At 39.8% G+C, this 14,554-nt stretch overlaps 1 protein-coding gene across 5 annotated transcripts in view; it reads left to right on the top strand.

The window, feature by feature from the left end:
* Positions 1-14,554, top strand: part of f13a1.S (coagulation factor XIII, A1 polypeptide S homeolog) — a 121,106-nt gene that overhangs the window by 40,634 nt on the left and 65,918 nt on the right. For all 5 annotated transcript variants that reach the window (XM_041567674.1, XM_041567675.1, XM_041567676.1 and 2 more), the window contains 2 exons: positions 540-750; positions 4,646-4,807. In XM_041567674.1, the coding sequence (XP_041423608.1) occupies positions 4,657-4,807 (151 nt within the window). In that variant the 5' untranslated portion in view covers positions 540-750; positions 4,646-4,656. The remainder of the gene's footprint in view (positions 1-539; positions 751-4,645; positions 4,808-14,554) is intronic.

The following is a 14,554-nucleotide window of genomic DNA, read 5'->3' on the forward strand; positions in this document are numbered from 1 at the left end:
GAAATGAATCGAGAGTGGCCGAATTTTACTCTTGACTGTGGCAATTTGTAACTTCACTTTTTGATAAATATACCCCAAGGTCTCAAAGTTTACTATCTGCACTGAGACACAATACATTTGGCCAAGCTCACCCCAAGGACTCATTGCGGCTAAACTATTCTGTGCTCTAGTGCATAAACAAGAAATAATAAGAATAAAGTAGCAATAAAGAAATAAATACATGATGCAATATAAAAGTTAATTTAATAGTGTAAGTAGCAGCAAAACCATTGCATTTAAATAGTCTGTTATATTTCAGACAAATGAAAGTCCTGTTTGACAGTAAAGCATAATTTTGAGTATGTAATATTTTAAAGTACATTAAACCCTTTACATTTTTAGTAGTTTTTAGTAGTTTTCCTTTTGTCCTCTTTCCTGCACTTACAGTATATAGTTTTGGACCACTGCATTTTCCCCTAAGCATAGCTATATGTAGACACAACGCAACAAAACCTCTCCTGTTTGTTACAAAACAAATGTCATCTGTTTCCTCTTTGCAGCCAAGGACCTCTTTAGTCACAGCAAACTATTTTGAAAGCAGGAGAAGAATCTGCAAATAATTATATATGTGGAATGGAAGGACGGTTTAAAGCAGCAAGCACCAATGGAAGCAGAGTTTTGTAAGAGGTGGAGAGATGCAAGTCTTGCATGTTACAAAGACAGTAGGCAGAGTTTGAAAAGAAATACTGCAAGCAATCCAAAGAAGGGACGGTATGATTATGTTAACTTATTATTGGATAAAGCTAAAACCAATTAGAATAGCAATATTTTTCAATTCCTTCTCCAGATTTTCCTTCTCAGAATTTAACATGTTTTCTACTTATTGTTGTTTGTTTTGAATTAAGGGAAACTTTTAACAGTTTAATAGTAATCTCATTATATATATATGTATGTATATATATATATATATATATATATATATGTATATATATATATATATATATATATATATATACAAACTTTCACTCCTCAAAATATGCAAAATGTATTAAAATGTAAATGTATTAGAATGTACTTATACTTATGTAAGTAGTGTTTTTCTCTATATAATTCTAAGCAACATTCCAATACACTGAAGAATTCCAATGTTTTTTTTTTTCAATGAATTTTTTTTATTCATTTGTAAATGTTTTTGCTGTTGAAGGCTATGGTCCTTTGTCTGTTTTCTGGGTCTGACTGTTAAACCAATGTACCAGGAATAAAGTATCTTCCAGGTCATTCGATCAGCTTTAATCAGCTGGCTTGCAGCATTGTTTCAGGAGTTAGCACCATTCAATTTTACATTCATCTATGTAAGAAAGTTGCAAGAATTAGACTTTCTTTCACAGTGTGAAACCAGTATTTGGACAGAGCGCCCATTTAATGTGCATTTATAACTCATAGCGAACTGTTACTTTTGAAGTTACAGTTTGCACAGTGATTTCTATTTGCCATGGTGCTGTGGAACAGTTTGATGATAGTCAGTAAAAAAGTAGAAGTTTCTGCAGTTGAATACTAATTACAGTACACGCTATCATTTCCAGCAGCACTGGATAATAATATGGAGCCTCATTTACTATTGGAGGGGAGAGCTCTTGGATACACCTTAGTTTATGGGTCACCAGATGAATATTCTACAAGAAGCAACAGAGCTCCATATTGGTAGATGTTAAGTACTGGACTCTTTAGAACCCACAGCAATATGATCTACCCATGTGCCCAATTGCACTAGAGGCAGCGCTCAACTTTGCCTGTAAATAAGCACCAGTTCTAACACTTACATCCAGGGCTCTATAATGCAAATACATTAGTACTAGTTATATACATGCATTGTAAACATATGTAATAAGTGGTGGAGGTAGAGATTTCCCAGTTGCCTTTATTACAAAAACATGTTAAAATATTATATACAGGTATGCGACCTGTTATCCAGAATACTCGGGACCTGGAGCTTTCCAGATAAAGGATCGTCTGTAATTTGAATCTTCATTTCTTAAATCTACTAGAAAATCATGTAAACAATAAATAATCCCAAAAGGCTGATTTTGCTTCTAATAAGGATTAATTATATCTTAGTACAAGATCCTGTTTTATTATTATTACAGAGATAAAGGAATCATTTTTTAAAAAAAACTTGGATTATTTGGATAAAATGGAGTGTATAAGAGATAGCCTTTCTGTTATTCGAAGCTTTCCGGATAACGGGTTAACGGATTATGGATCCCATACCTGTATTTAACTTAATTTGTTCAAACTCAAAACATACTATTTTGAGTGTGAGGTACTTCTGTATAAGTGAATAAGAAAAATTTAAATACAAGTTATGTATATGTTATTTATATGTAATTTATTTCTACATACCTAATATAATAATCAAAGCACCATGGTGTTGCTAGTGGCATTAATCCATGACAGAGCAATGATTGGAGGTGATGGACAAGCAATCAGGGCACTGACTGAATATAAATGACACTGTTGCAGACCTGGGTAGCGGCTACTACATGGATTTCTGTCCTATAACTATAACATCTCTCAGTTTGTCATTTAACACAGAACATCTTCTCTGATCTTTTTCTACCTGTTATCAATTTACATCAGCCATGTGATCCAGTAGAGCCCCTATAATATCATCAATCCAAGGCACATCTCTCACTGAATCTCATAGCCCTAGTGCAAGGGTGACAAACTGCAAAATACAGTGTCATATAATATGATATAATTATGCATTATTTTAATTAAATTGTTGTTAACTTACTGATATCACATTTTTGTTAATATGCAGTCACTATTATAAGGGATTACAGGCATGAGATCCATTAACTCAAAACCCGTTATCCAGAAAGCTCCGAATTACTGAAAGTCCATCTCCCATAGATCACATTTCATCCAAATAATTCAAACTAAAAAAAAGATATTAATCCTTATTGGAAGCAAAACTAGTCTATTGGGTTTATTTAATGTTTACATGATTTAATGAAGAATATTTCTTCGCTAAGATAGGATTTTAAAGGGGAAGTCAACAATGTTATTCAGCCATGGGTTATCTGAATGTTGCTGACTGCAAAGCTGAGCATACTACAGCATTTTTCCGTTAAAGGCATTGCTTAATCATATTTTCCTCGAGCAACCCATTACAGGTAACAGAAGGATTCAAAGAATATCTTGCCTGCTCTGTGTTCAACTGTTCTCTGTAGATGAGATCATTGCTGAAGAAATGGAACATATTTCTGTCTAGCACTTACAAAAACAGCACAATGTTTGCCCTTCTGATGTTTGCTTATAACATAGTCAGCTGTGCAAATGTCACATTACTGTGTTCAATTGCAATTACGGTTATTTCACACAATATCGTTATTTCTAATCAAGCTGTTTGGCAGTCGGTGTAAACAGTTGGCCTATTTAAACCCTAGTTGCAAAATAGTTCTTTGGAGCAAATGGAACCTGGGCTTAATGATCTGATGACAGCATTTGTGATGTCATCTGGCAGCCCAGAACAGCGTGGCTCTGAACCTTCTCATAGTGATCTGACAGAATCTGTCGGAAAATTGATTGAATGAGTACATTTGACTATTTATATATATATATATATATATATATATATATATATATATATATATATATGGCCAGGCTGTCTACTTGTCTACCTGTTTACCCAGTTCTGCATAATAAAAGAAGTTAACTGGGGTTTTTGCCACCCCTCACACACGGCACTTACCTTTCTGAGCGTTTTTTTTTTAGGTTGAGTCTCTGCGCTAGAAGAGCCAAAATTCTGATCTAAAAATCGAAAAGCCAGCTCTTTGTTACCAGGAGCAGCTTTTTGCCGCCTCTGGTAACCTGAGGGCTGCTGCCACCTGAGGCGAGTTGAGAAACCCTTCAGCAGCAACCCTTCATTGAATTAATATATACTGGAAAGTCTTAGAATTTAATTTTCTTTAAATATGCAAAAATAGTAATTATTGTATTAATAATATATTTTATGATAATACCCTGATCACTGAACAACAGCATCTGTTGTCTCAAGAAATTGATGACCCAGAAGACCTTGTGATTGCTATCGGTTACTGCTCCTGGACAAATGGGGAGGCTTATTAATCAAAATTCAAATTAGTGGACTTTAGAATTTTCTTTTCAAAGACTTATGTGTGCTTATTTATAAAAACAAAACTTATATAAAAGAGTAGATTAAATAGAAATGGCAAAAAACTCAAATGTGGCAAATCTATATTCTACACATCATTTTCAATAGGTTTACCAACTTTTAAAAATATTTAAACATTTTTAAAAAATTGAAACACTTGAATGCCTATGACAACTCCTATTTAAACTAGGACACTTTTAGATGCCCACATTTTTACACTCAATTTTTTTTGCACTTAATAAATCTAGAAAAATACTAATTTTGAAAACACTAATTTGAACATGTGAATTTTTGAGCAAAAAAACCCCTTCAACCGCAGTAATAATTTGGATTCCAAAGTTGATAAATAGACCCCTTAGTGTATTTTATTACTTAACCCCAATAAAGACTAAGCACACTTCTATTACCTCTTGGATCTTTTGTGCAGCAACAGTATAAGTCCCAAAAATATAAGTTCCTATGAAATAATCCTTTTACTATTATTTCCAGGTTTTGGCATCATGTCAGAGGCAAAAATGGAGAAGAGAAAGTCTTCAGTTCCAAGTCACACAGGGCGTAGTTCTCTCCCACCAAATTTCTCTAATGCAGATGAAGATGAGGTTCCCACAATGGAAGCCTTCGGTGTCATCCCAAGGGGTATTAGCATGAAAGGTACAATGCAATACTATATTACTATGAGTATTTGGATCTTAATTAATATGCTTAAGTGATTTATAGTTATTAAAGGTTTTGGTCACCATCAAACACTTTTTTCAGTTCAGTTGGTTTCAGACAGTTCGTAGAAATAAAGACGTTTTCCAATAACTTACTATTTTCTAGTTGTCACCATTTTTCTAATAGGTGTTTTTCACCTTTTAAAGCAGCTCTGGGGGGGGGGGTCGCTGACTCTTTAACTGTTCTAAATTAATACAAATGAAAAACAGACAAAGACCGCTCTATAACTGCAACACCAAAAGTGTAGTATACCTTCTAGAATGCGGGCAGCACAGTAAACAATATGTGGGCCACACAAACCCGCATGCTGAAAGACAGAATAAGGGAGCACATAAGGACCATCATAAACATAGAAGACACTACCCCTGTTGGTAAACACTTTAGGACTTGCTCGCCTAACGGTATTAAAGATCTTAAAGTCAAAGTAATCGAGCAAGTAACGGTTCCCATCAGAGGTGGCCTTTTCACAAATCCAGGCTATAGTCCATAGATTGAACCTTAGAGAGGCCTTTTGGATCCAGAAATTAGAAACTAGGATTCCAAATGGTCTCATTTACAGACATGGTATCAGCTACGTATACTAGAGAATGATTATATAGTTATGTACACTAAGTAGTGGAATCAAAAGAATTATATGGAAGAACTCCCTCTTCCGTTTTTTTGTTTCTTTCCCTCCTGTATAAATAAATTCCCCCCAGGCAAGTAAGGATTACATAATGTAACCTGATTGGCTTTACCCCTGAAAAGCAAGATTGTATACAATATTGTTGGTTTTTAGCTACTTTTTAACATGTTCACTTCATTACTGGTTTTTAAATTTTTAAATAAAGATGTCATTTTATAGAGAGCCCACTAGGGGCCACTAGTACCTTCTGTATAAAACCACAGCTGTTTGAAATGGACTGTTAGCCTATGATTAAGGGATACAATCCCGAAACGCGTTTTCCCAATTAATATATCCAGATGTGCTGTCTGCCTGTGGAGTTCTAAATTGATATATATATATTTTTTTGCTCAGAAAAGGTTTTTATTTGAAAGCAAAATAAATGGTAACAGTGTGTCAGACAAAGGTTAGAAACATCATGTCATGTATCAAAAAAGGCACAATCAAAACATTTATCACATAGGCAGTAGTTACCTTAGCCTCCCACCCCCCCTCAGGACATAAAACATTAAGACCACATGGTAATTGTGCCACAAAAGGGTTCCTAAACTTGTGCAGGATGTAGGGGTGGAGTGCAGTCCAAGCTACCAGTCCATAGCCGCCAAATCTGTATGTATTTAAGCAGTTGTCCTTTCCTTTCTAAGGCAGCTCTTTCAATTGCGGCCACATAGTCCATAGCCACATGCCATTCCTGAATAGATGGTGGTTTGGGGTCCTTCCAATGCAAGGCTATCACTTTCCGTGCTTGAAATAAAGCCTTCAGTACAAAAATCCAAGGAAGCGTCCAAGTCCAGATATAACAGACAAGATCTTACTCCGGCTGCACTCCACCCCGGAATGGCACCATTCAGCCAAGCTATTACCTCCCGCCAGTACTGTTGAAGAGCCGTACATGCCCAGATCGTGTGAAACAGGGTGGCCACCTCCGTCTCACATCTAACACATAGTGGTGATGGCACCGCCTTCATAACAAACAGCCTATGTTTAGTAAAATATGCCCTGTGGATGAAATAAAGTTGTACTAGTCTATGTCTCTGCTACAGAGAGATCAGCAGTGGGGTTTTCAGGATCAGATCCCATTGCTCATCTGAGATAGCTCCTACATCCTCCTCCCATCTCGCCCTAGCCGGGAGCTCGGGGTCCCTATGTAATGGTGTATGGAGCTGTTTGTAAAGTGTGGAAATCAGACCTCTCCGTTTATTACATAATAACGTATCCAGTATAGGAGAATCTCCCAGCTTGATTGGCTTTTTAACACTCTTTTTTTTAAGGCCATCCTAAGTTTATGGTGCGTGAACCACTGAGATGGGGGTAGGTGTCTGGTGGTTTGAAGTGTGTGCATTGGGATCACCTGGCCGTCCTCCCAGACATCCCCCAAAGAGGTAATCGAAAGGGACTCCCATACTGTTTTTACTCATTTTTACCAAATGGATTTTCCCAGCTGGGCCAATTGGCAGAGACCCCCAGCGAGTGCATTTGCTTTGGGTCCACTGAACTAGTGGGTCTACATTCTCTTCTATATACTTAGAGAGGGGCAAGGAGACCTGGACCCCTATGTAGGTGAACTTGTCCGTTATTTGGAGGGGACAGCATTGTATTATCTCATCTTGTTGCAGCTTATCCAAAAGGAACAGGTTGGATTTTGAAGTATTGGTCTTTAAACCTGAGATGGAACCAAATGTCTCTGTCAATTGAGTCAGGGCCGCCAGGGAAGCGCCCCTGTCCCCCAAGTATACCAATGTGTCATAAAGTTGGATTTTTTCGCAATGCCCCGCCAGATGTAGACCATGGATATTTGGGCTTAATCGAACTGCTTGAGCAAAGGGCTCAATGGCAAGGGCAAACAACAGGGGGGACAAGGGGCATCCCTGACGTGTACCCCTCCCAAGTGTGAAGGATTCAGTACTCAAAGAGTTGATATGTAACATTGCCGAGGGATATCTGTACAGAAGTTTGACCTTATCTATAAACCGGGGGCCGAAACCCATCTTAGCCATGACTTGCCACAGGTAGGGCCATTCGACTGTGTCGAAAGCTTTTGCTATGTCTAGGGCCGCAATAGCTCTAGCGCCTTTATTATCATGGGAGACCATCAGATTTAGGAATAAGCGTCTAGTGTTGAGAGCTGTGGTTTTGTTAGGAATAAACCCTACCTGGTCCGGGCCAACTAGCTGTGTTATAACTTTCCCTAACCTCCTTGCCAATACTTTGGCGTAAATTTTCACATCTGCCGTCAACAGTGAGATTGGCCTGAAGGACTCACACTGCTGGGGGTCCTTTCCCTGTTTCGGTAAGAGAATGATAGAAGCTTCATACATTGATTGGGGAAGGAAACCTGCTCCAAGAGCCTCTTCATATACACGTAGAAGTAAGGGGGATAACAGAGCTGAGTGTCTCTTGTAGAGCTCAATTGGGATGCCATCTGATCCGGAGGCCTTCCCTAGGGGAAAAGAATCTATGGCTTCCTGAACCTCCTGTACTGAAATCTCAGATTCCATAAATTCTCTATAGTCAGGCTGTAGTACAGGAAGATCTAATGGGATAAGAAATTGAGTAATTTCAGATTCAGTAATCTGCGCTTTAGAGGCATACAAATCTTTGTAGAAGTCTACCAGTAGTTCCATGAGTTTGTCTGGCTTTGTGTGCAGTATTCCCTGGGGGTCTTTCAAGGCTGGAATGGAGGGGGGAGAGTCATGGGTTCTAGCTATGAGAGCAAGCAGGCGACCCGGCCTCTCACCATGTTCAAATATATTGATTTTGGAAAAGTTCTGTTTACTCAGGGCTGTTTGTCTTAGATGGTGCAGGAACTTCTCCTGTGTCTCTCTCAAAGCCTTTGGATTTTCGGCCGTGGGTAATAGGGCTGCTAGGGAGTCTGACTGCGAAACTTGCTTCTCCAACTCTAGAGATCCCTCTGGGGAGGTAGACAGCCTGACCAAGGTAGGGAGCTAGAGACCCATTGATGAAAGCCAGGTCAATTCTGGACAGGGCAGAGTGGGAGGTAGTGAAGCAGGAGAATTGTGCCAGAGCGGGGTTGGCCAACCTCCATGGGTCATGCAAGGCTAGGGAGGTCATGATCCTGGCTAATTGGGTTTGAGTGGGGAGGGGCCTCGGGTGCCTGTACACCCTATCAAGCGCTGGAGACAGTACTTCATTAAAGTCACCCGCCACAAGTACCATTGAGTGAGGGAACTGAGTCATGTGGTCCGCCAAAGTGTGCAGCACATCCACTTCAAAAGGGGGCGGGATATCTATGTTGACCAGGAGTAATTCATAGGCGTAAATGTAACAGTGTAGGAATATAAACCTGCCCTTACTGTCAGTTCTAAGTGACCCGAATCTAAATGGCACCACCCTATTTATCAGGATGGACACCCCGGAAGAGTGTTTCGAATATGGGGCATGATAAAGCCATCCCACCCATGGCCTTTTCAGAGCCCTAAGCTTTGCCCCCGTGAGATGTGTCTTTTGCAAAAATGCAATGGAGGTTTTGTGCGCCTTTAAAAAGTACATTACTAGCCTGCGTTTCATGGGAGAGTTTAGGCAACGCACATTCCAGCTGGTCACATATAACGCCATTTAACTTTAGGAAAGGAATTGTTACCATTATATTCACGCCCTGCCCTCCGCTTTCCACAAGAACCATTCTGGGCATTATAACACATCATAAACATACAACATTGGATGTACAATTTGAGACATTCGAGGTATTCCCATGGGTGCTTCAAGCACCAGTACATCCCAGCAACCCCGCCTCCCCTTCTACCCATCCCCAACTGGGGGCAGAATTCATTCCCGAAACCAAAAAAAGAAAGTGGAGTGGATCCAAAAACGTAGTCCAGTCTAGGACCGTGATCAACTAATGTGGCGCCTCCAAAACCAACAAAATGGCGGAGCCACGCCTCCCTCCTGAGCTACGATCTAGCAGCTTGGGTGGCTTGGTTAGGCTACTGCTGCTACTCCTCATGGCGGAAACAAATAGTAACAAGTGGGGATAAGAGATACGCCAACAGCGTAAAACCAGTCTCACCTCCTTGGGTTGTTTATAGATGGCACAAAAAACAGGGGAAGAACAAGGAGGGAATAGCTACAGGGAGTATATTCGTGGGAAGTCAAAAAGAGAAGTAGCAGTAACAAGGGGGACTCACAGCAGTTAGTAAGGGCAAGGCCGGAGCACAGATTTTACCCACTCCGGGACCTCAGTGAAGCTGTAGTGGTGGTATATTGTTGGCATCCATCCATGCATCGGCCTCCCTCGGAGATGTGAAGAAGTGTGACGTGCCATTAATCGCATATATCATCTTGGCCGCTCTGATCCGCTTTTTTACATCCAGGAACTTCGCCCGCTGCCGCTGAACTTCAGCTGAGTAGTCCGCGTAGATAGAGATGGACACCTCCTTCGTGCGCGCCATTGCTAGAATCGTGTCGCGGCCTCTGGCATTCTGTAGTCTGGTGATGAGAGGCCTTGGCGGGGCGCCCGGAGGGGCTGGTCTCGTAGGGATCCGGTGGGCTCTTTCCACTGCGAATGCCGATGAAAGGTTTTCGCGCCCAAACATCTCCTCCAGCCAGGTCTCAACGAAGGCCTCAGGTTTGGCACCCTCCACCTTCTCTGCAAAGCCCACAAACCGGAGGTTGTTACGGCGGAGATGGTTTTCCAGATCGTCCGCTTTGGCAGAGTTGTTGCTAGCATGTTTCTGGACCTCCTGCAACTGCTCCGGTAGAGGGGCACACAGATTCTCCAGCACGCTCACCCGTCGATCTGCTTTAGATGTCCTTTCCCGCAGTTTCTGCAGGTCTTGCCTAATAATGGACAGGTCCAATTTGATCTCGTCAGTTTTGGCATTGATTAGAGTTGCGCTCGCCTCTGTAGAAGCTCTAATTTCTTGCAGGATGTCAAGCAGTGTAGTTTCATCCCCAGCCGGTGGGATAGGTGAGGAGGGGGCACTGGGTTCAGAGCTGCCGCCATCTTGCCTCTCCTCGCGGGCATATTTCCCCAGCTTCACTGCTGCCGCTGAAGCCCGTTTCTGGGCTCTATTCTGTCCCATTATCGACCTTTGGGGTAAAGGTTGCCCTTGCGCTTCTTCTGGAGCCGTAGTTGGTAGAGGATCAGTAGCCTAATTCAGAATAACCAGGGCTCAGGGAGAGGAGCTCTGCCACGCACGTCTGATCACATCTAGCTTCAGGCCACGCCCCCCCTAAATTGATATATTTAGTTGATACCTTTGTTATCTTTGTCCCTGCTGAGCAGAATCCCTGAACTATTGATACAATAGTTGCAAATCGAAAAATATAGATTGCCAGCACACTGTTTGTCTTTAAAAATAAATATTATAAAAAATGAGGTGTTAGTACCAAACTTTGGCCACGTCAAGACTGTTCTACACTTTTAAAAGTCTTCATTTGTAGTGCATTTAAAATCACGTTCCCCATCAAACAGTGTGACTGAGTAGTAAGACCATGGTGAACTTACCCTTAACTCAGAAGTTCTAGTGAGAAAGTAAAGAGCATTTAGGCCCAAGCCCAAAATGCTCTTCAAGTACCTAACTCAGTACCTCTATCCCTTTCCTATTTCTCATCAACAGCTGTTATAAAAACTGCCAATAAATGAATAGAGCAGAAACATGAACATTATTTCACTAATTTGGCAGTTTATTGAATCGCATATAAATCGTCACTGTGAATTTGTGCAAACACTGGTGTAGAACAACTTCAAATTGACCAAATGTCACCAGTCCTAATGACTACTTATCTCTACTGGCCATGCCTTCTAGAGCCACAGAGCACTTCATTGTTTTTTCAGTCACTCGGTTTTAATTTACCTAGAAATACACATTTACAATAGGTACAGAATAAACCATTTTAAAAATCTCACTTCCAGATTACACTGCAGATAGTAGAGGTATCAAATCCACATAATAGGAGCAGCGTTACTCAAAATCAAACTGGGAATCCAGAGTGACCATGAGCAATTTCAATATGTTTTCCCCTGTCAGTCAGGTCATAAAGTGTCGATCTGGGGAAACCAGGGCCCACTGGGGCTGCTGCTGCAGGGGCTCCCACTCACCCCTGGACCCCCCATCTTGGTGGCAAAGACACTGTAGGCCTCCCACCCAATTGCAACCCCCTTCAATGCCCCCCCCCGTATGTACCTTTTCAACTGCTCGCGGCTGTGACCGGGGCAAAGAGTGAGGTCGGGCAGGGATAATAGCAGTTCTGGGCCTGAGAGGCCTAGGGGCCCACCAGAATTTTCCCGCTGTCCTACCAGTCCAGTCCAACCCTGAGGTTATAGCCATAGTGCAAACACCCTACCAATACACACACACGGCACATATCTGTAGTGAAAGCACAGTATATTAATTAAAGAGTGAACACTTGGTAAATACTGTAAATAGAGAATTGTGAAACTTTCCTGTTACAAACAGTGCCAAACTCTGTTTTCCCTTTTGATAAATATACCCAGGTATCAATAATCACAAAAGCATATAAAATATATCATCATATTACATCTGTTATCTATTTTTGACCAAAAGATCTACCTTTTGTATCTCTGAGCATGCCCTTATAGGCTTATATTCACTAATATGGAAAAATAAAGCAAATTATTTTGAGAAACACTTCAATACACAACATGAGTTCATAAAGGCACCTTAAAATGTAGGGAAATGCACTATTTGTGATTATATTTTCATATTAAAAAATGTTGGCTACCTTTTCAAACTAAGCGCATTATTTAATTATTTCATATTCTTAAGAATTTTCAGTCATGTCCTGTTAAAGCTTATTAGAAGGGTTAAAGCCCTCCAGGTGGTGGCTCCCTAACCCACTCATAGCCATTTCCTTTTCTCCAAAACCCTGGAGCTGAAGTAAAGAAGAAGGTCAATAACGTATGGTCATCTGTTTAGTTTTGTGACTGATCGCTGAACCCTACTTAAGCTTTATTGGTCTTTCCCAATTACATTTATTATACCTAACAGGTTCTCTTCTCATATATTAATCATTACAGATTGGTATTGGTAAATTGTGAAATATCAGTCAGCAAAAATCTTTAAATATTGGCATGAGGATCAAGACATGGAAAAATATAGAAACCTGCTTTGCAAGGGTTTTACTGAGAACCCATAATGGCATAATACATTGACTTCTACTATAACCACAGCCCAAGGCTATATAGTAGCTTTATTCTGAAACTGGAAAATTCAATAAAAATCCCACTTATTATATGTATACCAAAAAAATCAGAAAGACCATTCTACTAATATTACGTAATAAAATGATTACAGTTTTATCTACATCTTAACTATAAGCAGCTATTGATCTAGTTAACAAACTGAGTAAATGAACGTGTTTGTATGCAATACAGGTGCCGTTTTGTGTTAATTTTTACACCCAGCAATGCTCCTAACAGTTCTAAATTATGCACTAGATAGATCAGGGAGACTTCAATAACCTATGGGCCTCCTGAAACACAAACAGTTTTCCAAACTCTACCTAAATTAATATGTAAATAGAAACAGCTTTCACAACCATAGAAACTTATTATATTTTTCTTATCTTCATTTTATTCCATCCTAACCCCCTCTTCAACAGCTTTTTTAATAGAATTAATGTTATGACTAAAAACCTAACTAAACCACCCTACAGCAGAGGTGCTATCAGGTATGCTTCAGTAGAAATGGCAGATTAAGAAATCACTAAGGGGCACATTTACTTAGCTCGAGTGAAGGATTAGAATGAAATGGCTATTATGAATGGCTACTTCGACCATCGAAGTGGCTACTTCGACCTTTGACTACGACTTCGAATCGAACGATTCAAACTAAAAATCGTTCGACTATTCGATAGTCGAAGTATTGTCTCGTTAAAAAAAACTTTGACCACCTACTTCGCCACCTAAAACCTATCGAGCACCAATGTTAGCCTATGGGGAAGGTCCCTATAGGCTTTCCTAGCAATTTCCGATCGAAGGAAAATCGTTCGATCTATGGATTAAAATCCTTCGAATTGTTCGATTCGAAGGATTTAATCGTTCGATCGAACAAATTGCGGTAAATCCTCGACTTCGATATTCGAAGTCGAAGGATTTAACTTTGATGGTCGAATATTGAGGGTTAATTAACCCTCGATATTCGACCCATAGTAAATGTGCCCCTTAATGTGAAAAAACAAATCATTAGAGTGTGCTAGATGTAAAGTAAACTATAAAGGAAATATAGCAATATTACATTTACTAAATTCCTATACAGGTATGGGATCCGTTATCTGGAAACCCTTTATCCAGAAAGCTCCGAATTACAGAATTCCCATCTCCCATAGACTCCATTTTATCCAAATAATCCAAAAGAAACAATTTCCTTTTTCTCTGTAATAATAAAACAGTACCCTGTACTTGATCCAAACTAAGATATAATTAATCTTTATTGGAAAGAGAGCCAGCCTATTGGGTTTATTTAATGTTTACATGATTTTCTAAAGTATGGAGATCCAAATTATGGAAAGATCCAATATCTGGAAAACCACAGGTCCCAAGCATTCTGTATAACAGGTCCCATACCTGTATCAGTAACAATGATATTAATATACCAAAAGGGTCACATGCTTATTACACGAATGGCCTAATGTACGTTAACACTTTTCCACCTGAAAGAGAAATATTATATTGGAAAATGAAAATGCGTTAGTCTAACTTCTATATTTCTTATTCTCCTTCTATATAGACAAAGGGGTCCTGTTTGCGGAATGATTAAATCATATCAGGTTTCTGTCAATCTTTTTGTTTTTTAACCTAGGAATAATGAATGAAAGGTCACATAGCTGAAATTCTGAGTCAGCACTGTGTGTCACATATAACTAGAATAGCTCCCTTCTCACATTTGATTTATCTAAGAGGGCTCATGGGAGTCTAGGCTCAATTTTCAGAAACACTTAGTAGTGGGTGATGTATTCCTTGGTCTTTTTTGACTGAAATATTGTAGTATGTGGTACAACTAAATAATAACTAAGCAGCTCCTAGGCTGTAGGGAGGA

The sequence above is a fragment of the Xenopus laevis genome, chromosome 6S (genome assembly GCF_017654675.1).
Source record: "Xenopus laevis strain J_2021 chromosome 6S, Xenopus_laevis_v10.1, whole genome shotgun sequence".
In the NCBI taxonomy this organism is placed as follows: Eukaryota; Metazoa; Chordata; class Amphibia; order Anura; family Pipidae; genus Xenopus; species Xenopus laevis.